The sequence below is a fragment of the Mauremys reevesii genome, linkage group 14 (genome assembly GCF_016161935.1).
Source record: "Mauremys reevesii isolate NIE-2019 linkage group 14, ASM1616193v1, whole genome shotgun sequence".
Taxonomy (NCBI): Eukaryota; Metazoa; Chordata; order Testudines; family Geoemydidae; genus Mauremys; species Mauremys reevesii.
Window position 1 is genome coordinate 15248530 of NC_052636.1, and position 23049 is coordinate 15271578.

Here is a 23049-nt window from a genome sequence, read left to right on the forward strand (position 1 = left end):
TGACCAGATGTCCTGATTTTATAGGGACGGTCCCGATATTTGGGGCTTTTTCTTATATAGGCTCCTATTACCCTCCCACAACCTGTCCCCATTTTTCACATTTGCCGTCTGATCCGCCTCTGCCGAGAGTGCCGGGAGCCGGCCGCGAGGGTGGGGGATTTGAACGGGGGGGCCGCTTTGGTTTGCAGGCAGCAGGGTGTGGCGAGAACGGCCCATCCTGGACCCCGTTGACCTTCCGGGAGGACTCGTTCTCCTAAATCACTTGCGCGGGTTTGAAAACACGGCCGGCCATCCGTTCCCCGCCATAAAACGAGAATCCTCGGGTTCTCCCCCGCCTCGCTGCTCCACATCCCGCTCTCCCCGGCAGGGTCTCTTCCTGGCTATGTGGCTGGGCCGTGCCCGGCACAAGGGGGTTTCCCGATCTCAGGCGGGGCTCTGGGCAGCACCCACCAAGCCAGGCAGGCAAACGAAAATTCAGCCGAGCCTTGATGAGGCTGTGAAATGCCAGCTGCTGCACAGGGCTAGCGGCCCGGAGGATCCAGGAACGCGAGTTTCTTGGGTGGGAATTTCTTTTTCTCCCGCGGTGCAGCGGGGGGGTCGGTCGGGGTCAGATTCATGGCGGAAGCTGCCAACGCATGGTAGGGGGCACAAAGGGATGCCAGTTACTCCAGGGTGGCAGTGATTTCCTCCGGGCACCACAAGCCTTTGGGGCTTGTCGAAAAACCAACCCACAGAACACCCCAAGGAAACGCACAGGGGGATCGGAACCAGGCGCGGAGCATGGCTGGTAAAAGTGCCGCTTCCCTCATCCGACTCAGCCTTCCCGCTCAATCCCTGCGGAGAGGGGAAAATTCCCCACCGAGAACCATACGCTGCGGTCCGTACGGCTGGGTCCCACAGAGACCCACGCGCCGCGGTCCATACGGCCGGACCCCATAGAGAACCACACATCACGGTCCATACGGCTGGGCCCCTCAGAAAACCACGCGCCGCGGTCCATAAGGTGGGCCCCATAGAAAACCATGCACTGTGGGCCATACGGCCGGGCCCCATAGAGAACCATATGCTGCAGTCTATATAGCTGGGCCCCATAGAGAACAAGGCACCGCGGTCCATACGGCCGGGCCCCATAGAGAACAAGGTCCATACGGCTGGGCCCCATAGAGAACAAGGTCCATACGGCCGGGCCCCATAGAGAACCATATGCTGCAGTCTATATAGCCGGGCCCCATAGAGAACAAGGCACCGCGGTCCATACGGCCGGGCCCCATAGAGAACAAGGTCCATACGGCCGGGCCCCATAGAGAACAAGGTCCATATGGCCGGGCCCCATAGAGAACAAGGTCCATACGGCTGGGCCCCATAGAGAACCATGCTCCGTGGTCTACAGGACCGGGCCCCACAGAGACCCCCCCCCCGCCCCGCGGTCCATACGGCGCTATAGCGCCCGCCCCGCGGCTCGGCCCCGCCCCCCGGCGCACGGCGCCCCGCCCCCCGTGCGCGCTGCGCTCACACGCAGCGGGCGGCGGGGCCGGGCCTGGGGCTGCGCGGGGCGATGGCGGCCGGCGGCGCGGGCGGAGGCGGCGGAGCCCCGGCAGGTACCGGCCCGGGGGGGCCCAGCGCGGAGCCCGATCCCCGCGCGCGGGGGGGCTGGTGCCTGCGGGGGTGTGGGGCAGGGGCAGGGGCAGGGTGCGGGGGGGCTGGTGCATGCGGGGGCAGGGCAGGGTGCGGGGGCTGGTGCCTGCTGGGGCGTGGGGCAGGGTGTGGGGGCTGGTGCATGCGGGGGTGTGGGGCAGGGGCAGAGTGCGGGGGCTGGTGCATGCTGTGGGGCAGGGACAGGGTGCGGGGCTGGTGCATGCTGGGTGGGGTCTGTGGGGCAGGGGCACGGTGCGGGGGCTGGTGCATGCGGGGTGTGGGGCAGGGGCACGGTGCGGGGCTGGTGCATGCGGGGTGTGGGGCAGGGCGTGGAGGGGCTGGTGCATGCTGGGGGTGTGGGGCAGGGTGCGGGGCTGGTGCATGCTGTGGGGCAGGGACAGGGTGCGGGGCTGGTGCATGCTCTGGGTGGGGTCTGTGGGGCAGGGAGGGGCTGATGGGGGTGGGGACAGGTGCTTTGGAGGCTGTGAGGGGTCTCTGGGGCAGGGACAGGCTGATGGGGCGGCAGGTGGCTGCTGGTTGTGTAGGGGGTTCTGTGGGGCAGGGAGGGGCGTGGGGGCAGGTGCATTGAGGGTTTGTGGGGGGGTCGGTGTGGCAGTGTGTGGGGCACAGAGGGGTTGATGGGGGGCAGGGAGAGGAAGGGGGTGTGAGGCAGGGAGGGGCTGATGGGGATTGGGGGGGCAGGTCGATGCTGGGGGGGTGTTGGCAGGTGCACGGTGGGGGACATTGGAGATGTGGGGGGTATGCAGCGGGAGTGGGGGGCAGGGCGCGGGTGCTGGGTTGGGGGGATCGGATGAGTGGGGGGCAGGTGGATGCTGGGGGTATGCAGCTGTTGGTGACGGGGGCAGGAGGTGCAAGGGAGGGGATGCAGGTTGGGGGGGTCTGTGGGGCTGGAGGTGGGGGGCACTGGAGCCGTGTGTTGGGCACGGACCCCCCAGCGGAAATCGGGGAGCGTGTGGTGGAAACGCCAGGGGATGCGGCCCTGCCAGAGCCCCCCTGACCCCCCCCAGAGACCCCTCGCCCAGCGCGGAGCTTTAGGAGGGGAGTGGGGGCTGGTGGGTTAGAGCGGGGGGGGCTGGGAGCCAGGACTCCTGGGTTCTCTCCCCGGCTCTGGGAGGGGAGTGGGGGCTGGTGGTTAGAGCAGGGGTGGCTGGGAGCCAGGACTCCTGGGATCTCTCCCTGGCTCTGGGAGGGGAGTGGGGGCTGGTGGGCTAGAGCGGGGGGGGCTGGGAGCCAGGACTCCTGGGTTCTCTCCCCGGCTCTGGGAGGGGAGCGGGGGCTGGGGGCTCAGAGCAGGGCGGGCTGGGAGCCAGGACTCCTGGGTTCTCTCCCCGGCTCTGGGAGGGGAGTGGGGGCAGGTGGGTTAGAGCAGGCGGGGCTGGGAGCCAGGACTCCTGGGTTCTCTCCCCGGCTCTGGGAGGGGAGTGGGGGCTGGTGGGTCAGCGCAGGGGGGGCCGGGAGCCCGGACTCCTGGGTTCTCTCCCCGGCTGGGAGGGGCTTTCCTCTTCCCGGCCTGTTGTCGAGTGGCTTCCCCGGGGTTCCCAGGGCTCCTTGGTGACCCAGCCCGAGTCACTTCCCCTTGGCTCGGCTCCCGGGGCAGAAACCTCCTTGCACTTGGGCCGGGGTGGGGCCGGATTGAACCCTGTGGTTGGCGGCTCGTTAAAAGGGCAACGGCTCGGAGCCCCTAGAAACGTCCCTCCTCCTAGGATCTCAAAGCACAGGGCTCCCAGGCCCCCCCTGCTCTAACCCACCAGCCCCCACTCCCCTCCCAGAGCCGGGGAGAGAACCCAGGAGTCCTGGCTCCCAGCCCCCCCTGCTCCGACCCACCAGCCCTCACTCCCCTCCCAGAGCTGGGGAGAGAACCCAGGAGTCCTGGCTCCCAGCTCCCCCTGCTCTGACCCCCCAGCCCTCACTCCCCTCCCAGAGCTGGGGAGAGAACCCAGGAGTCCTGGCTCCCAGGCCCCCCCTGCTCTAACCCACCAGCCCCCACTCCCCTCCCAGAGCTGGGTAGAGAACCCAGGAGTCCTGGCTCCCAGCCCCCTTGCTCTAACCCACCAGCCCCCACTCCCCTCCCAGAGCTGGGGAGAGAACCCAGGAGTCCTGGCTCCCAGCCCCCCCTGATGTAACCCACCAGCCCCCACTCCCCTCCCAGAGCCCAGCGCCGGGCGAGGGGTCCCTGGTTAATGGCAGCCCCGCCCCAGAGGTGGCTGCATTCCATGTGGCGGTAGCTGGACCAAGGAGCACTAGGTGCCGTCGTGTGGCGGGCGGAAGCAGGTGACGGCTCGCAGGGGATGTGGGGAGGCCCGGCTGGATGGGCGCCGCGGTCTGGGCTGGCGGGCGGGGGGTGGGGGGGCCGGGACAGGTTGTGCCCTGGCGGCGGGTGAATCTCAGTCCTGCTGCTCTGCCGTTGCCAGGTCTGAGCCGTTCCCCTGCGCGCCGTGAGATGAGCCCCCCAGGCCCGGAGCTCTAGTCAGCCCCCCAGGCTCCGACCATGAATAACAAGGAAACCACAGAGCTCTCCGGTGAGTCCCCCCCGACCCCTCCTCCCAGAGCTGGGCAGGGAACCCAGGAGTCCTGGCTCCCAGCCCCCCTGCTCTAACCACGAGCCCCCACTCCCCTCCCAGAGCCAGGGAGAGAACCCAGGAGTCCTGGCTCCCAGCCCCCTGCTCTGACCCCCAGCGCCCACTCCTCCCAGAGCCGGGAGCACCCAGGAGTCCTGGCTCCCAGCCCCCCTGCTCTGACCCCAGCGCCCACGCCTCCCAGAGCTGGGAGAGAACCCAGGAGTCCTGGCTCCCAGGACCCCCTGCTCTAACCCACCAGCCCCCACTCCCCTCCCAGAGCTGGGGAGAGAACCCAGGAGTCCTGGCTCCCAGCCCCCCTGCTCTAACCCACCAGCCCCCACTCCCCTCCCAGAGCTGGGGAGAGAACCCAGGAGTCCTGGCTCCCAGGACCCCCTGCTCTAACCCACCAGCCCCCACTCCCCTCCCAGAGCCGGGGAGAGAACCCAGGCGTCCGGGCTCCCAGCCCCCCCTGCTCTGACCCCCCCAGCACCGTCTCCGATACCTGTTTGTCGCTCTCTCCCTGTCCGCAGAGAAGAGCCACCACTTGAAGCTTTTCCTGCCCAAGAAGCTGGTGGAGTGTCTGCCCAAATGCCCTGCGCTGCCCAAGGAGCGACTGCGCTGGAACACCAACGAGGTGGGGAGTGGGGCAGGGGCCTGTCCCCTCTGGGGGGCGCCGGCTCCCCCCCGGCCCCAGGGCGGGGACTGGCTGGCTCAGGGGGGCGGGGAATGGGGCAGGGGCCTGTCCCCTCTGGGGGGCGCCGGCTCCCCCCTGGCCCCAGGACTGGCTGGCTCAGGGGGGTGGGGAATGGGGCAGGGGCCTGTCCCCTCTGGGGGGCGCTGGCTCCCCCCTGGCCCCAGGACTGGCTGGCTCCGGGGGGCCGGGAACGGGGCAGGGGCCTGTCTCCGCCCCATGGGCTGGGGTGGGGGGCACAGGAAGGGGGGGCTGCCTGTGGCCCGTCCTGACCCGCGGGTGCTGGCGTGTTGCAGGAAATCGCCTCCTATCTCATCACCTTCGAGCGGCACGAGGAGTGGCTGTCCTGCGCCCCCAAGACCCGGTGAGCGGCCGGCGGGGCGGGGGGCTGGGAGGCGCGGGGGCAGAGGGAGATCTGGGGAGGGGCTCGGAGGCTCCCCACGTGACCCCCCGCCCCCGGTGCCAGCCCCCAGAACGGCTCCATCATCCTGTACAACCGGAAGAAGGTGAAGTACCGCAAGGACGGCTACTGCTGGAAGAAGCGCAAGGACGGGAAGACCACGCGCGAGGACCACATGAAGCTGAAGGTGCAAGGGATGGAGGTAGGCGGGGGGCGGGGCTTGAAAAGCAGGGGCGGGGCCTGGGTGGTGGTGGGGCGGGGCTTGAAAGCAGGGGTGGGGCCTGGTTGATAGTGGGGTGGGGCCTGGAGGCAGGGGCTGGGCCTGAGTGGTGGTGGGGTGGGGCCTTGGTGGTGGTGGGGTGGGGCCTGGGGCCAGGGCCTGGGGGTGGGGCCTGGAGTGGTTATGGGGCGGAGCCTGGGGCAGGGGTGGGGCCTGGGTGGTGGTGGGCCAGGGCCTGGAGGCAGGGTGGGGGCCTGGGGGCAGGAAGTTGGGGAGAGGAGCCAGGGAGGGGTCACAGCTGTAGGGTGCGGGGTCCGGACGGGGTCAGGGGGACTGTGGGGCAGGCTGGAGTCTGGGGGTCGGGGCCCCTAGAGCTGGGGGGGGCGCAGGCAGTGGGGGGCTGGCTGCCCCTCGGGAGTGTGAGCAGGACCCACTGCACGTTTGGGGGGGGGCCCAGCTCTCCCCCCCTCCAGCGCTGAGCATCCCCCCCCTCCCCGCAGTGTCTCTACGGCTGCTACGTCCACTCGTCCATCGTCCCCACATTCCACCGCCGCTGCTACTGGCTGCTGCAGGTACCGGGGGGGCCTGGTTTGGGGGGGCCTGGGTCAAGGTAAAGCACCTAAAATCGAGCTGCGAGGGCTCTGAACACAGATCCTGTGGGTCTCGCAAGGTCCCGGCCCCCCTGCTCGAACCCACCAGCCCCCACTCCCCTCCCAGAGCCAGGAGGGAGGGAGGAGGGCTCAGTCCCCCCCCCCCTCCCCCCCTCCACCCCACCAGCTCCCAGAGCCGGGAGAGAACCCAGGAGTCCTGGCTCCCAGCCCCCGCTCTGACCCACCAGCCCCACTCCTCCTCCCAGAGCCGGGAGAGAACCCCGGTGTCCTGGCTCCCAGCCCCCCTGCTCTAACCCACCGGCCCCACTCCCCTCCCCTCCCAGAGCCGGGGAGAGAACCCAGGAGTCCTGGCTCCCAGCCCCACCCTGCTCTAACCACCAGCCCCCACTCCCCTCCCAGAGCCGGGGAGAGAACCCAGGAGTCCTGGCTCCCAGCCCCCCTGCTCTAACCCACCAGCCCCACTCCCCTCCCAGAGCCGGGGAGAGAACCCAGGAGTCCTGGCTCCCAGCGCCCCTGCTCTAACCACCAGCCCCACTCCTCCCAGAGCCGGGAGAGAACCCAGGAGTCCTGGCTGCCAGCCCCCTGCTCTAACCCACCAGCCCCCACTCCTCCCAGCGCCGGGAGAACCCGGCGTCCTGGCTCCCAGCCCCCCCCCCGAGGGCGGGAACCCCGGCGTCCTGACGCCCCCGCCCCCGCAGAACCCCGACATCGTGCTGGTGCACTACCTGAACGTGCCGGCGCTGGAGGACTGCGCGAAGCTCTGCGGGCCCATCCTCTGCTCCATCAACAGCGACCGCAAGGAGTGGCTGAAGTGGTCGAAGGAGGAGCTGGTGACGCAGCTCAAACCCATGTGTAAGGGGGGGGCGCCGGGGGGGGGCGTGGTGGTGGGAGAAGGGGCCGGGGGGCAGGGAGGCGGCGGGTGAAGGCCACCCCCCACGGGGACCACTGTGGGCACAATCTGGGCGTCCGTGACAGCGGGGCAGCCCCCAGTGGGTGGGTGAGGGGCCCAGCTGGGTCGCTCCCCCCCCAAGTCTCTCTGTGCCCCCCCCCAGTTCACGGGATAAAGTGGACCTGCAGCAACGGGAACGGGACCACGGAGTTCTCCATCGAGCAGCTGGTGCAGCAGATCCTGGAGAGCCACCAGGCCAAGCCCCCGCCCCGCACCCACGCCTGCCTCTGCAGCACCAGCCTCGGTCAGTGCCCCCCCGCCCCCCCCGAGAGAACCCAGGAGTCCGGGCTCCCTGACCCACCAGCCCCCGCTCCCCTCCCAGAGCCGGGGAGAGAACCCAGGAGTCCTGGCTCCCAGCCCCTGCTCTGACCCCCATTCCCCACTGCCCTCCCAGAGCCGGGAGAGAACCCAGGAGTCCTGGCTCCCAGCCCCTGCTCTAACCCACCAGCCCCCACTCCTCCCAGAGCCGGGAGAGAACCCAGGAGTCCTGGCTCCCAGCCCCCTGCTCTAACCCACCAGCCCCACTCCTCCCAGAGCCGGGAGAGAACCCAGGAGTCCTGGCTCCCAGCCCCCCCTGCTCTGACCCACCAGCCCCACTCCTCCCAGAGCCGGGGAGAGATCCCAGGAGTCCTGGCTCCCAGCCCCCCCTGCTCTAACCCACCAGCCCCCACGCCCCATACCAGAGGCGGGGAGAGAACCCACGAGTCCTGGGGCCCAGCCCCTGCTCTGACCCCCAGCCCCACTCCTCCCAGAGCCGGGAGAGAACCCAGGAGTCCTGGCTCCCAGCCCCCTGCTCTAACCACCAGCCCCACTCCTCCCAGAGCCGGGGAGAGAACCCAGGAGTCCTGGCTCCCAGCCCCCCCTGCTCTGACCCACCAGCCCCCACTCCCCTCCCAGAGCCGGGGAGAGAACCCAGGAGTCCTGGCTCCCAGCCCCCCCAGCTCTGGCCCCTATGTGCCCAGAGCCGCCCTCCCCTTCCCCATCCGGGGCAGCTCCCCTGGCACCCGATTAGTGTGTGGGGGGGAGCAGTGGCTGGCGTCCGGGGGCAGGGTAGGTGCTGGGGACCCACAGCCTCTATCCGTCTGTCCCCCTAACCCCACTATCTCGCTGCCTCGCCCCAGAGGTGGCTGCAGCTCAGCACCACCCTTCCCCTCTCACCCCGCGGTGCCCCCCTCACGTTCGTGTGTCTCGCTCCCGCAGGCAGCCCGGGGCACGTCCCGCACCGGTGCAGCAGCACCAAGCACCGCATCATCTCCCCCAAGGTGGAGGCCCGGCCCTGCCCGGCCCCGGCCCTCCCCGCCCCGCCCCGCCTGGCCGAGCCCAAGCCGGAGCCGGAGCCGGCGCCGGCTAAACCCGACCGGAAGCAGCCCCCGGCGCCCGCCGAGCCCCCCTCCCCGGACGCCCCCCGGCCCTCGCCCGCCCTGGGGCTGCCCGGCAGCGCCGTCCTGCTGGTGACCGGCCCGGAGAAGCCGCTGGCCCTCACGCCCAGCCAGCACCTGGTGGCGGGCGACCCGCCGGGCCTGTCGCAGACCCTGGAGACGGGCATGGAGACCGGGGAGGCCGGCTCCGGCGCCTTCGACCCCGACTGCTTCCTCAACAGCCCCGCCCGGGGCCAAACCTACGGCCGCCGGGCCCCGGAGCCGGCCCCGCCCGGCAACCGCTTCTTCATCCAGGACGACGCGGGGGCGCCGGGGCGGGGGGGCGGCCGGGCCCCCGCCGGGGAGACGCCCATGGAGACGGGTGGGCCCCGGCCGGGTGGCGGAGCCGGGGAGCAGCTGCCGGACGAGCTCTACTCCATCATCCCCACGGGGGCGGGAGTGGGGCCGGAGCTGCCCTTCGGCCTCTCCCTGGACTGCCTCATCTCCGAGCTCATGACGGAGGGGGCCGGGGCCGGGGAGGGGAGCAGCCCCCCGCGCCCGGCCCTGCCGGACCCCCCTGGCGAGGCCGCCCCCCCGGAGGGCTTGGCGGCGCCGGAGCCGCTGGTCACCATCACCGACTTCTCGCCGGACTGGTCCTACCCTGAGGTGAGCAGGGGGTTTGGAGGGGGCAGTGCTGGGATCGGGGGGGCCCCCGCCCCTCCCTCCGCCCCCCTCGTTAACCCCTCGCTTCCCCGCAGGGCGGCGTCAAGGTGCTGATCACGGGGCCGTGGACGGAGGAGACGGATTCCTACACCTGCCTCTTCGACCGGCTGCCCGTGCCGGCCGCGCTGATCCAGTCGGGGGTCCTGCGCTGCTACTGCCCCGGTACGGGACAGGGGGCGGGGAGCGGGGCAGGGGCCCGTCCCCTCTGGGGGGCGCCGGCTCCCCCCCGGCCCCAGGGCAGGGACTGGCTGGCTCAGGGGGGCGGGGAATGGGGCAGGGGCCCGTCCCCTCTGGGGGGCGCCGGCTCCCCCCCGGCCCACGGCAGGGACTGGCTGGGGGGTGGGGCTCGTGCTGCCCCCTCTCACTGCCCCCTCCCTCCCGTAGCCCACGAGGCCGGGGTGGTGGCCCTGCAGGTGGCCCGGGACGCCCGGCTCGTCTCCACCTCGGTGCTGTTCGAGTACCGGGGCCGGGGGTTCCTGGCGCTGCCCAGCCCCCAGCTGGACTGGCTCTCCCTGGACGGTGAGTGGGGCGCCGGGCTGGGGGAGGGGCAGACTGTGGGGCTGGGGCCCAGTGTGGATGGTTTTCAGGGGGTGGGGGGAGGAGTCGGGGGGGCAGGAGAGATTGTGGGGTGGGAGCCTTGGGGCCTAGGGCCGCAGCATGTCTGGGACACCCCGAAATTCATCGCAAATGGCCCCAAAGCTGCCTCCCCCGCACCCAGTTTCCAGAGAGTTGGAGGGAGGGGGCAGGGTTCCGAGCCAGGACTCCTGGGTTCTCTCCCCGGCTCTGGGAGGGGAATGGGGGCTGGTGGATTAGAGCAGGGGGGGCTGGGAACCAGGACTCCTGGGTTCTCTCCCCGGCTCTGGGAGGGGAGTGGGGGCTGGTGGGTCAGAGCAGGGAGGGCTGGGAGCCAGGACTCCTGGGTTCTCTCCCCGGCTCTGGGAGGGGAGTGGGGGCTGGTGGGTCAGAGCAGGGAGGGCTGGGAGCCAGGACTCCTGGGGTCTCTCCCCGGCTGGGAGAGGAGTGGGGCTGGGGGGTTTGAGCAGGGGGGGCTGGCCGCCAGGACTCCTGGGTTCTCCCCGGCTCTGGGAGGGGAGTGGGGGCTGGTGGCTTAGAGCAGGGGGGGCTGGGAGCAAGGACTCCTGGGGTCTCACCCCGCGTCTGGGAGGGGAGTGGGGGCTGGTGGGTTAGAGCAGGGGGGTCTGGGAGCCAGGACTCCTGGGTTCTCTCCCCGGCTCCGGGAGGAGAGTGGGGGCTGGTGGGTCGGAGCAGGAGGTGAGCAGAGAATCATGGGGTCCCCCCCCCCAGTGCCAGCCAGAAGGCGAGAGCTCATCCAGGTAGGGCCAGCAGGTGGCAGCACTGCTGCCCTGCGTAGCCGATCTCAGCCAGCTGGTGTATGCGGTGGGGGAGGGGGGGGTGGGGGGCCTTTTGGGTGGGGGGGTGGGAAGGGAGCAGATCACAGACATGACACCCCGGGAATGTGTGTATGGAGCAGCTGGGTTGGATGTAACAGGCCCAGACAGAATTCCCTGCCCCACGTCCAAAACGGGGGGAGATCCCTTCCCGGCGCTGGGATGCAGCCACCTCTGGGGCGGGGCGGCCAGTTACCGAGGGACCCCTCGCCCGGCGCTGAGATGCAGCCACCGCTGGGGCGGGGCGGCCGGTTACCCAGGGACCCCTCGCACGGAGTTGAGATGCAGCCACCTCTGGGGCGGGGCGGCAGGTTACCCGGGTACCGCTCGGGGGGGGCTGAGTTGCGCCCACCTCTGGGGCGGGGCGGCCGGTTACCCAGGGACCCCTCGCCCGGCGCTGAGATGCAGCCACCTCTGGGGCGGGGCGGCCGGTTACCCAGGGACCCCTCGCCCGGCGCTGAGATGCGCCCACCTCTGGGGCGGGGCGGCCGGTTACCCAGGGACCCCTCGCCCGGCGCTGAGATGCAGCCACCTCTGGGGCAGGCTGGCCGGGGACACGGGGACCCCTCGCCCGGCGCTGAGATGCAGCCACCTCTGGGGCGGGGCGGCCGGTTACCCGGGGACCCCTCGCCCGGCGCTGAGATGCAGCCACCTCTGGGGCGGGGCGGCCCGTTACCCGGGGACCCCTCGCCCGGCGCCGAGATGCAGCCACCTCTGGGGCGGGGCGGCCCGTTACCCGGGGATGCAGCCACCTCTGGGGCGGGGCGGCCCGTTACCCGGGGACCCCTCGCCCGGCGCCGAGATGCAGCCACCTCTGGGCAGGGCAGGGACAGGGTTAACAGCCGGCCTGGTGAGCTCGGGGAGGGTTGCTGTTGGGGGGGACGGCCCCCCCCTCCCCGTAGATATTTTGGTCCCATTGAGAGCTGGGCGGCGGAGGGGGGGGACAGAGCACGGCCGGCCGGGCTGCAGGCGGGAGACGGGCAGACACCCGGGGCTTGGGGGAGGGGAATCCCCCTGCCCCCCCCCCTCGAGATGTCACTGCCTCTCGGGGAAGTTTTGGGGGAGCAGGTGGTTCTTTCCTGAGCCGTGTGGACCCAGGAGTCCTGGCTGGTAATTCCACCCCGCTCCTCGCTTGGCACCACCCCCGCACGCACGTGGGTGGGTGGGTGTGGGAGCCCCCCCCGCCAGGAGACTCCTGGGTTTTCGCAGGGAGTCTCCCGGCCCCTCTGCCCAGAGCTATGGAGAAGGAAGGTACCGGGGCTGGGGGGCAGGGGGTCCGTGGGGCACAGGGCACCAGCGAACCCCAGTGCCCCGACTGCAGGGGCGGGGGGTGGTGGTCTGGGGAGTACCAGAGTGGCCTGGGAAGGGGGGTATGGGGCTGGATTGTGGGAGGCAGTGGGGAATGGGGCTGGATTGTGGGGTGCACCGGGGGGATGGGGCTGGATTGTGGGGTGCACCAGGGGGAGGGATGGGGCTGGATTGTGGGGTGCACCAGGGAATGGAGCTAGATTGTGGGGTGCAGTGGGGATTGGGGCTGGATTGTGCGGTTCACTGGGGGGATGGGGCTGGATTGTGAGGGCATGAGGGTGGATTTTGGGGTGCAGTGGGGAGGGATGGGGCTGGATTGTAGGGGCACTGGGGATGGGGTAGGGCTGGATTGTGGGTGCAGCAGGAAATGGAGCTGGATTGTGGGGTTCACTGGGGAGATGGGGATGGATTGTGGGGGCATGAGGGTGGATTTTGGGGTGCAGTGGGGAGGGATGGGGCTGGATTGTAGGGGCACTGGGGATGGGGTAGGGCTGGATTGTGGGGTGCAGCAGGAAATGGAGCTGGATTGTGGGGTTCACTGGGGATGGGGCTGGATTGTGGGGGCACTGGGGATGGGGTAGGGCTGGATTGTGGGGGAATGAGGGTGGATTTTGGGGTGCAGTGGGGAGGGATGGGGCTGGATTGTGGGGCACTGGGGATGGGGTAGGGCTGGATTGTGGGGTGCAGGAGGAAATGGAGCTGGATTGTGGGGTTCACTGGGGGGATGGGGCTGGATTGTGGGGTGCAGCGGGATGGGGGCTGGATTGTGGGGTTCACTGGGGGGATGGGAGCTGGATTGTGGGGTTCACTGGGGGGATGGGGCTGGATTGTGGGGTGCAGCGGGAAATGGAGCTGGATTGTGGGGTTCACTGGGGAGATGGGGTGGATTGTGGGGTGCTGTGGGGGATGGGGTGGGGCTGGATTGTGGGGTGCAGCGGGGAGAGGGATGGGTTTGAATTGTGGGGTGCAGCGGGGGAGGATATGGGTGCAGGGGGGGGCTGGAAAGGGGCCCGTGGGGAGCGGGGGGCAGGCTGGATGGAGGTGCCTGAGGACAGAGCTGCATGCCGGGAATGCCCCCCCACTCCACTCCCAGCTGGGGGGGGCTTGGCTCTGCCCTTCCCGCCCTGGGGGTGGGTCTCAGCGCAGGGCTGGGGGGTCGGGGGGGGCGGGTGCTGACAGGCTAATCCACCCGCTAGGCTGATTAGCTGCCCCGCCCCGTCCCCTCCCGCTGGCCCCGGAAATTAACCAGGCTAATCCCGAGGCACAGCAGGGTCTCTCCGCTCAGCCGCCCGCCCGGACACCTGGGTTCTCCCCAGCTCTGGGAGGGGAGTGGGGGCTGGTGGGTCAGAGCAGGGGGGGCTGGGAGCCAGGACTCCTGGGTTCTCCCCGGGCTGGGAGGAGTGGGGCTGGTGGGTCACAGCCGGGGGAGGGAGCTGGAGCCAGGACTCCCGGGTTCTCTCCCCGGCTCTGGGAGGGGTGTGGGGGCTGGTGGGTTAGAGCAGGGGGAGCTGGGAGCCAGGACTCCTGGGTTCTCTCCCCAGCTCTGGGAGGAGTGGGGCGGGTGGGGTAGAGCAGGGGGGAGCTGGGAGCCAGGACTCCTGGGTTCTCTCCCCGGCTCTGGGAGGGGAGTGGGGGCTGGTGGGTCAGAGCGGGGAGGGCTGGGAGCCAGGACTCCTGGGTTCTCTCCCCGGCTCTGGGAGGGGAGCGGGGGCTGGTGGTTAGAGCAGGGGGGCTGGGATCCAGGACTCCTGGGTTCTCTCCCCGGCTCTGGGAGGGGAGTGGGGGCTGGGGGGTCGGGGCGGGGAGGGCTGGGAGCCAGGACTCCTGTTAGAGCAGTGGGGCTGGGAGCCAGGACTCCTGGGTTCTCTCCCTGGCTCTGGGAGGGGAGCGGGGGCTGGTGGTTAGAGCAGGGGGGCTGGGATCCAGGACTCCTGGGTTCCGGCTCCGGCACAGGGAGGGGGTGTCGTGTCTCACGCACACACACCCCCGCCCCCAGATAACCAGTTCAGGATGTCGATCCTGGAGCGCCTGGAGCAGATGGAGAAGCGGATGGCAGAGATGACGGCTTCCTCTCAGCAGCAGCGGGGGGCCGCGGGGGAGACCCCCCACACACAGGTGAGACCCCCGGGGCCCGGATTCTCCCGGGAGAGAGTCGCTGGGGCTGGGTTCTTATGGTAGGGTCTCCTGGGAGGTATTTCGATTTGTTTGTTGTTGTAGGGTCTCTCCGGAGGACTGGTGCAGATTCCTTATTCTCAGGTGCCCTGGGGGAGGCTGGGGTTTGAATAGCTCGGGTCAGTTACTGTGCAAAACCCCCGGGAGTGTCAGGGGCTGGGAGCCCGGACTCCTGGGTTCCTCCCCGGCGCTGGGAGGGGAGTGGGGGCTGGTGGGTCAGAGCAGGGGGCTGGGGCCAGGACTCCTGGGTTCTCTCCCGGCACTGGGAGGGGAGTGGGGTCTGGTGGGTTAGAGCAGGGGTGGGGGCTGAGAGCCAGGACTCCTGGGTTCTCTCCCGGGCTCTGGGAGGGGAGTGTGGGCTGGTGGGTTAGAGCAGGGGGGGCTGGGAGCCAGTACTCCTGGGTTCTCTCCCAGGCTCAGGGAGGCGAGTTGGGGCTGGTGGGTTGGAGCAGGGGGGCTGGGGGCCAGGACTCCTGGGTTCTCTCCCGGCTCTGGGAGGGGGCTGGGAGCCAGGACTCCTGGGTTCTCTCTCCGGCTCTGGGAGGGGAGTGGGGGCCGGTGCGTTAGAGCAGGGGGGGCTGGGAGCCAGGACTCCTGGGTTCTCTCTCCCGGCTCTGGGAGGGGAGTGGGGGCTGGTGGGTCAGAGCAGGGGGGCTGGGGGCCAGGTTCCCCTGCACCCTCCCCACACTCACCCCCTGGGTTGTGCTTGGCCTCCACCATCTCCCATCAGCTCTTCCCGCCCCCCCCCCCCCCCCCGCTCTGCCCAGCCTGACGTCACTGCCCCCTTAAGCCCTTATCTGTGTTGCTATTTCAGGGGCCCCGTCCCGAGGGGGGTTAATTTTAGCCGGGTGGCGGCGGCTCGGGTGTCGCGGGGCCGGGCTCGCTGCAGGGCGAGGCGGGGGGATTACAGAGGCATTTTCCAGCCCGCCGGGCCAGGGCAGGCCAAGCATTCTTTCCAGCCTGCGCGAGGGGAAAATCGAGCCGGGGGGGCCACAAGTGGCTCGGGGGAGGACTGATGGCCATAGAGACCCTTTGCCCGGCGCTGAGATGCGCCCACCTCTGGGGCGGGGCGGCCGGTTACCCAGGGACCCCTCGCCCGGAGCTGAGATGCGGCCACCTCTGGGGCGGGGCGGCCGGTTACCCAGGGACCCCTCGCCCGGCACTGAGATGCGCCCACCTCTGGGGCGGGGCGGCCGGTTACCCAGGGACCCCTCGCCCGGCGCTGAGATGCGCCCACCTCTGGGGCGGGGCGGCTGGTTACCCGGGGACCCCTGCCCGGCGCTGGGATGCAGCCACCTCTGGGGCGGGGCGGCCGGTTACCCCGCGACCCCTCGCCCGGCGCCAAGATGCGCCCACCTCTGGGGCGGGGCGGCCGGTTACCCAGAGACCCTGGCTCTCCCCGCAGGCCGCCTCGGACTCCTTCGAGGAGCGGATCGTGGCCCTGTGCGAGAAGATGATGTCTCGCTCCTCCTGGCTCCACTCCGACACCCTGGTCCATGACATCAGCTTCCGGGGCATGACCCTGCTGCACCTGGCAGCCGCCCAGGGCTATGCCCGGCTCATCGAGACGCTCATCAAGTGGCGGTGAGTTCCCCAGGCTGACGGGGGCCTGGGGGGGGGGTGACCCGTTCTCCCCCCCCGTAACGCTTGGGATTTTTCTGCAGGAACCTCAGTGCCGAGAGCCTCGATCTGGAGCAGGAAGTGGATCCCCTGAACGTCGACCACTTTTCCTGCACCCCCCTGGTGAGGGGGGCCCCCAAGCTGGGAGGATTTAGGGGGGGACAGGCCCCAAGGGGAGGGGTGGGTGGGTGACCCTGCTGATCCCTGCTGATCCCCTGTCCCCTAGTGCTGCCCTGGGGCCAGCCCCGCCTGCCAGGGGAGAGCGCCCCCTGCTGAGCCCCCCACCCCGCTCCCTGCCCCACAGCACCCCCTACTGCCGCCCTGGGGCCAGCCCTGCCTGCCAGGGGAGAGCGCCCCCTGCTGAGCCTCCCCCCCGCCCCGCTCCCTGCCCCACAGCGCCCCCTGGAGCCCCCTTGTGTGCCGGGGAGAGCGCCCCCTGCTGAGCCCCGCCCCTGCTCCCTGCCCCACAGCGCCCCACAGCGCCCCGCCCCTGCCCCACAGCGCCCCTAGTCCGCCTCCCTGCCCCACAGCGCCCGCCCCTGCCCCACAGCGCCCCCCCGCTCCCTGCCCCACAGCGCCCCCGAGCGCGCTGCTCTCTCCCCCCCAGATGTGGGCCTGCGCCCAGGGCCACCAGGAGGCGGCCCAGCTGCTGTACCGCTGGGACGGCCGGGCCCTCTCCATCCCGGACTCGCTGGGCCGGCTGCCCCTGGCCGTGGCCTGCGCCCGTGGCCACGTGGCCCTGGCCGCCCGCCTGGAGGAGCTGCAGCGCCAGGAGCCGAGCCCGGACAAGGGCTGGGGCCGCCCGGCCGAGGCCGCGCATCCTCCCGCTCTCCGCCAGCCCCGACACAGGTACCGCGCCGCCCCCCAGGGCGTGGGGGGGTGTTGGGGGGCCGGTTCCCCCCCTCGGCTCGCTGACACCCCCCGTCCCTCGCCCCAGGGCTCAGCACGGTGAGCAGCGTCTCCTCGCCCTCGGAGCTCTCGGACGGCTCCGGCTCCGTCACCTCGGCCTACTCCAGCGCCTCGGCCCTGCGCGACTCGCCCGCCGGCAGCCCCGAGCCCGAGGCTGCCATGGACTTCGGCCCGCCCCCCGAGGGCTGGTACCTGCGGGACCCCCCCAGCCCGCCGGGCCTGCGCTGCTCCCCCCGCTTCTTCATGGACTACGAGGGGCCCCCCGACCGGGAGCTGCTGGTGTACGGGGAGAACGCAGAGAACGAGGGGTACCTGCCGGCCACCGACGTGCTCCAGGTACAGGGGGGGCGGGGGCTGCGATGGGGGGGCACCCTCCTCCCTCTGGTAAAGAAAATTGACTGGCCTCAAGTCACTAGCAGGGAGAGAACCCAGGAGTCCTGGTTCCCAGCCCCCCTGCTCTAACCACCAGCCCCCACTCCCCTCCCAGAGCCGGGGAGAGAACCCAGGAGTCCTGGCTCCCAGCCCCCCCTGCTCTAACCACCAGCCCCCACTCCCCTCCCAGAGCTGGGGAGAGAACCCAGGAGTCCTGGCTCCCAGCCCCCCCTGCTCTAACCCACCAGCCCCCACTCCCCTCCCAGAGCCGGGGAGAGAACCCAGGAGTCCTGGCTCCCAGCCCCCCTGCTCTAACCACCAGCCCCACTCCTCCCAGAGCTGGGGAGAGAACCCAGGAGTCCTGGCTCCCAGCCCCCGCCTAACCACCAGCCCCACTCCCCTCCCAGAGCCGGGGAGAGAACCCAGGAGTCCTGGCTCCCAGCCCCTGCTCTAACCACCAGCCCCACTCCTCCCACAGCTGGGGAGAGAACCCAGGAGTCCTGGCTCCCAGCCCCCCCTGCTCTGACCCACCAGCCCCCACTCCCCGCCCAATGCCGGGGAGAGAACCCAGGAGTCCTGGCTCCCAGCCCCCGCTCTAACCACCAGCCCCCACTCCTCCCAGAGCCGGGAGAGAACCCAGGAGTCCTGGCTCCCAGCCCCCTGCTCTAACCACCAGCCCCACTCCTCCCAGAGCCGGGGAGAGAACCCAGGAGTCCTGGCTCCCAGCCCCCCCTGCTCTGACCCACCAGCCCCCACTCCCCTCCCAGAGCCGGGGAGAGAACCCAGGAGTCCTGGCTCCCCCCCACAGGTGGACATGATCACGCTGGCGAAGCAGATCATCGAAGCGACGCCCGAGCACATCAAGCAGGAGGGTTTCAGCTCCGCGGCCGAGGTGCCGCTGCGGGAGCGAAGCGGGAACATGGGGCTGAGTGAGACCATGTCCTGGCTGGCCGGTTACCTGGAGAACGTGGACCAGCTGCCCAGCGTCTCCCCGCACAGGTACCGGCCTGGCTGGCTCAGGGGGGCAGGGAATGGGGCAGGGGCCTGTCCCCTCTGGGGGGCGCCGGCTCCCACCCGGCCCCAGGGCGGGGACTGGCTGGCTCAGGGGGGCAGGGAATGGGGCAGGGGCCTGTCCCCTCTGGGGCACTGCTCCCGGCCCCAGGGCGGGACTGGCTGGCTCAGGGGCGGGAATGGGGCAGGGGCCTGTCCTCTGGGGCGCTGCTCCCACCCGGCCCCAGGGCAGGGACTGGCTGGCTCGGGGGGGTGGGGAATGGGGCAGGGGCCTGTCCCCTCTGGGGGGCGCCGGCTCCCACCCGGCCCCAGGGCAGGGACTGGCTGGCTCAGGGGGGCAGGGAATGGGGCAGAGGCCTGTCCCCTCTGGGGGGCGCCGGCTCCCACCCGGCCCCAGGGCGGGGACTGGCTGGCTCCGGGGGGCGGGGAATGGGGCAGGGGCCTGTCCCCTCTGGGGGGCGCTGGCTCCCTCCCAGCCCCAGGGCAGGGACTGGCTGGCTCAGGGGGGTTAATGGGGCAGGGGCCTGTCCCCTCTGGGGGTGCCGGGGTGGCTGGGGTCCCTCTCATGGCCCCTGTCCCCCGTGCCCCCCAGGCCCGTGTCCTCGGCCCGGGTGTGCCTCAGCGCCCTGCAGGCCCCGCTGGGGGATCTGCCCTTCGACCGGCTGCCCCCGCCCCCCACCGCCGCCAGCTGGGCCGAGTTCCTCAACGCCTCGGCCAACGGGAAGATGGAGAGCGACTTCGCGCTGCTGACGCTGTCCGACCACGAGCAGCGGGAGCTCTACGAGGCCGCCCGCGTCATCCAGACGGCCTTCCGCAAGTACAAGGTACCCCCGGGCTCTCCCCCCGGCGACGGGCGTCTGCCCCCCGGCGACGGGCGTCTGCCCCCCCGGGCCTCCCACCCCGGCGACGGGCATCCTCTACTTTTCCCTGCTGCTGCTCACTTCCTCAGCAACAGGGATCCCCATGGCAACAGCGAATCTCCATGTATGGTCCCCTGGCAACTGGGAAGTCCCCATGGCAATAGGCATCCCTGTGTCTCTTGCACTGTTCCCTTGGCAACAGGGAATTCCCCATGGCAACAGGCATCTCCATGTATGGGTCCCCTGGCAACTGGGAAGTCCCCCTGGCAACAGGAATCTCTATGTACAGTCCCCTGGCAACTAGGAAGTCCCCATGGCAACAGGCATCTCCATGTACAGTCCCCTGGCAATGGGGAATTCCCCATGGCAACAGGCATCTCCATGTACGGGTCCCCTGGCAACTGGGATGTCCCCATGGCAACAGGCATCCCATGTACGGGTCCCCTGGCAACTGGGATGTCCCCATGGCAACAGGCATCCCATGTACAGTCCCCTGGCAACGGGGAATTCCCCATGGCAACAGGCATCACCCTCCCTTATCACCGGGCCCAGCTACAGGATGGCCCTGCCCCACATCCCGCCGTCCCTGGGTGCCAGGGACCTGCCCCCTCACTCCCCGTCTCTGCCCCCCCCCCCTCCCCCCAGGGCCGCCGGCTGAAGGAGCAGCAGGAGACGGCGGCCGCTGTGATCCAGCGATGTTACCGCAAGTATAAGCAGGTAAGGCCCAGATGGGGGTCCTGAGGTGGGGGGCTGCCCTGGGAGGCACAGCCCAGCCGGCCACGTCACCCCCCAAGCGGGGCTGTAGCCTGGCGCCCGTGTGAGCCGCATCCATCGGGCCTCGGCCCGGGAGCACCCCCCCGCCCCACTAACCCGCCTCTTCTCTCTGTCTCGCAAGCTCACGTGGATCGCCCTGAAGGTAACAAGTGTGGGGGAGCCCTTGGGTGACCCCGTGGGGAATAGGGGGCTGGGGTGGGGATGGGGGGACTCTGATTTCAGGGAGGGGTGTGAGCTGCTAGTTCTCTCCCCGGCTCTGGGAGGGGAGTGGGGGCTGGTGGTTAGAGCAGGGGGGGCTGGGAGCCAGGACTCCTGGGTTCTCTCCCCGGCTCTGGGAGGGGAGTGGGGGCTGGTGGGTTGGAGCTGGGAGCCAGGACTCCTGGGTTCTCTCCCCGGCTCTGGGAGGGGAGTGGGGGCTGGTGGGTTGGAGCTGGGAGCCAGGACTCCTGGGTTCTCTCCCCGGCTCTGGGAGGGGAGTGGGGGCTGGTGGGTTGGAGCTGGGAGCCAGGACTCCTGGGTTCTCTCTCCGGCACTGGGTTCCCCCGCTGACCCCGCTGCTCCCCCGCAGTACGCCCTGTATAAGAAGATGACGCAGGCGGCCATTCTGATCCAGAGCAAGTTTCGCAGCTACTACGAGCAGAAGAAGTTCCAGCAGAGCCGCCGGGCGGCGGTGCTGATCCAGCAGTACTACCGCAGCTACAAGGAGTACGAGAAGCTGAAACAGGGGCACCGGGCCTCTGCCGCCATGCAGCAGAAGATGAAGTAGGGGCCCGGACTCCTGGGTTCTCTCCTCGGCTCTGGGAAGGGGAGTGGGGGCTGGTGGGTCAGAGCGGGGGGGCTGGGAGCCAGGACTCCTGGGTTCTCTCCCCGGCTCTGGGAGGGGAGTGGGGGCTGGTGGGTTAGAGCAGGGGGGGCTGGGAGCCCGGACTCCTGGGTTCTCTCCCCGGCTCTGGGAGGGGAGTGGGGGCTGGTGGGTTAGAGCAGGGGGGGCTGCTCCCCCATCCCCACTGGCTCCTGTCACCTCTTTGGCTATGTAAAGATCTGACATATCTGGGTGGCATTGGTTGGGACTGCCTCACCCCAGAGGTGGGCGCATCTCAGCGCCGGGCGAGGGGTCTCTGGGTAACCGGCCGCCCCGCCCCAGAGGTGGCCGCATCAGCGAGGGGTGTCTCTATGATCATCTGCCCCGCTCCACCTTCGTTTCTTCTTGTCTCTCTCCCCAGGGGCACTTTCCTCACGAAGAAGCAGGACCAGGCCGCCCGTAAGATCATGCGGTTCCTGCGTCGCTGCCGGCACAGGTACGGCGGCCGAGGGGGTGGCCGAGGACAGGGGTGGGGCAGGAGGAGCTGGGTGTGGGAATCTGGCTCATTGTAGGAGCTGGTGGGTGCGGTGGGATGAAAGGGAGGAGGGTGCACGGGCGTCCGTGCTCCCAGGGCTGGAATTGGGGTGGGGGGGGACACCCCATGGGGTGGGATTGACGTGTTGGGGGGTCATCGGGAACCCCCCCACCTTACCGCCCATTTCTCTGTGCCCCCCACAGGATGAAGGAACTAAAGCAGAGCAAAGAGGTGGAAAGTTTACAGAAGCGAGGTCTGGCCACTTAGCGCTGTCCCCCTCTGCCCCGCCCCCGCTGCGCCCCCCACTCCCTTTCCACGGCCCGCCAAAGCCCGGGGCAGCCACGCCGGGAACCCAGGCATCCGGGGCCGGCCGCCCCCACCTTCGCTCCCCTTCTGAAGCTGTGATGACGGAGTCTTAACCCCCGGTGGCGACGGAGCGTGGCCTCCTCTGGGGGGGTGTCCGGGGCCCCCCCGTCTTAACGATTGTGCAATAGTGAGCGGCTGGAGGGGAGCGGATTGGGGGGGGGCCTGGCTTGCCACACACACCAAGGGGGCTCCCCTGAGTTGGCTTGAAGGGGATGGTGCAGGCATGTGGGGTGGGGGGGGTCTCTTCAGAACTGGGGTACCAGCTGTTGTACCCCCATATCCCTCCCCTGCCCCCTTCATTTCACTGGATCTTTGTGCCAAGTTACCTCTGCCCAGGTGGGGAGCCAGGACTCTGGGGTTCTCTCCCCGGCTCTGGGAGGGGAGGGGGGACTGGTGGGTTAGAGCAGGGGGTGCTGGGAGCCAGGACTCCTGGGTTCTCTCCCCGGCTCTGGGAGGGGAGTGGGGGCTGGTGGGTTAGAGCAGTGGGCGCTGGGAGCCAGGACTCCTGGGTTCTCTCCCGGCTCTGGGAGGAGTGGGGCTGGTGGGTCAGAGCAGGGGCTGGGAGCCAGGACTCCTGGGTTCTCTCCCCAGCTCTGGGAGGGGGGACTGGTGGGTTAGAGCAGGGGTGCTGGGAGCCAGGACTCCTGGGTTCTCTCCCCGGCTCTGGGAGGGGAGTGGGGGCTGATGGGTCAGAGCAGGGGAGGCTGGGAGCCAGGACTCCTGGGTTCTCTCCCCGGTTCTGGGAGGGGAGGGGGGGCTGGTGGGTTAGAGCAGGGGGTGCTGGGAGCCGGGACTCCTGGGTTCTCTTCTTGCTGTCTCATACCCACCTCCCTCCGTACTTAAAGGGCCCTGTTTGCATTTCAGCCCCATGTGCTTGGCCTGCCTTTGTCCCCAGCTGCAGGGTCTTCACTCCCCCAACCTGCCTCAGATGGGGCTGGGGCTGGGCTGAGAACTACGCATCCCATGGGGCATTGCAGCGCCCAGCCTCTGGGTCCCTGCTCCGCACATCCCTGCCAGGCCTCTTCTTAAAGGGACCCTGAGCCCATCTCTGATTACCCCCCCAGCCCCCTAACCCTGCCCTCCGCAGACCCTCCAGCTGGTCTCTGCCCCTCGCCGAGGCAGCTGTGTATATATTTACAGATCTGCTGCTGGGGGGAGTTGGTGGCGAGCCCCCCAGGCTGCCCCCCGCTTGCTGTATAAAGCCTGTGTGTCCCCCCCCACCCCCGCCTGCCCATCACACACACACACACACACCTCGTGTACATAGTTGTAATATATTGGGGGGGGGGAGGAAAAAACAAACCCTACAGAAAATAAAAGATTATACTGAAGAATATATTTAAAAACCAATCTTAAAGCGGCTTGGGCTCACCACAGCGTGTGCGTGGGGGGGGGAGAGCTGCATGCTGGTAAAAATTACAACAACCCCCCCCCCGCCCGTGGTGTTCACCCTGCCCCCCCTCTTCTCCCCGAAATGTCCCTCCCCCACGTTTCTACCTTTTGCATGGGTTGGTTTGTACAAATTTACATTAAAAAGGAAAAAAACACAAAACGAAACGAAGTGAGTGTGATGCCTGGGGCGGGGCCGGGGTGGGGGGGGGGGGGATCGGCTCTGGGGGGAGGGAGCTCTGCCCGGGGGGGGGGTTGGGTCCCCCACCCCCCATGGGAGGAAATGGGACCCCCCCCCCAGCCGGGGCCTGCGGAACTGCCTGCCACTGGATGGACTCACGGCCGCGGGGCGGGGG

At 69.8% G+C, this 23049-nt stretch overlaps 1 protein-coding gene across 1 annotated transcript; it reads left to right on the forward strand.

Annotated features, from left to right (window-relative positions):
* Window positions 1-1536: 1536 nt before the first annotated feature.
* On the forward strand, window positions 1537-21709 carry CAMTA2 (calmodulin binding transcription activator 2). Its single transcript, XM_039500035.1, is given in 23 exon segments — window positions 1537-1598; window positions 4068-4175; window positions 4745-4848; window positions 5202-5269; window positions 5372-5507; window positions 6026-6097; window positions 6835-6988; window positions 7189-7329; window positions 8286-9109; window positions 9202-9328; window positions 9551-9685; window positions 13880-13998; window positions 15461-15639; window positions 15720-15798; window positions 16283-16501; window positions 16503-16524; window positions 16613-16920; window positions 17765-17955; window positions 18560-18791; window positions 19473-19544; window positions 20170-20363; window positions 20825-20899; window positions 21142-21709. Coding segments are annotated over 22 exon segments (3546 nt in total). The 5' UTR covers window positions 1537-1598; window positions 4068-4144; the 3' UTR covers window positions 21206-21709.
* Window positions 21710-23049: the final 1340 nt, after the last annotated feature.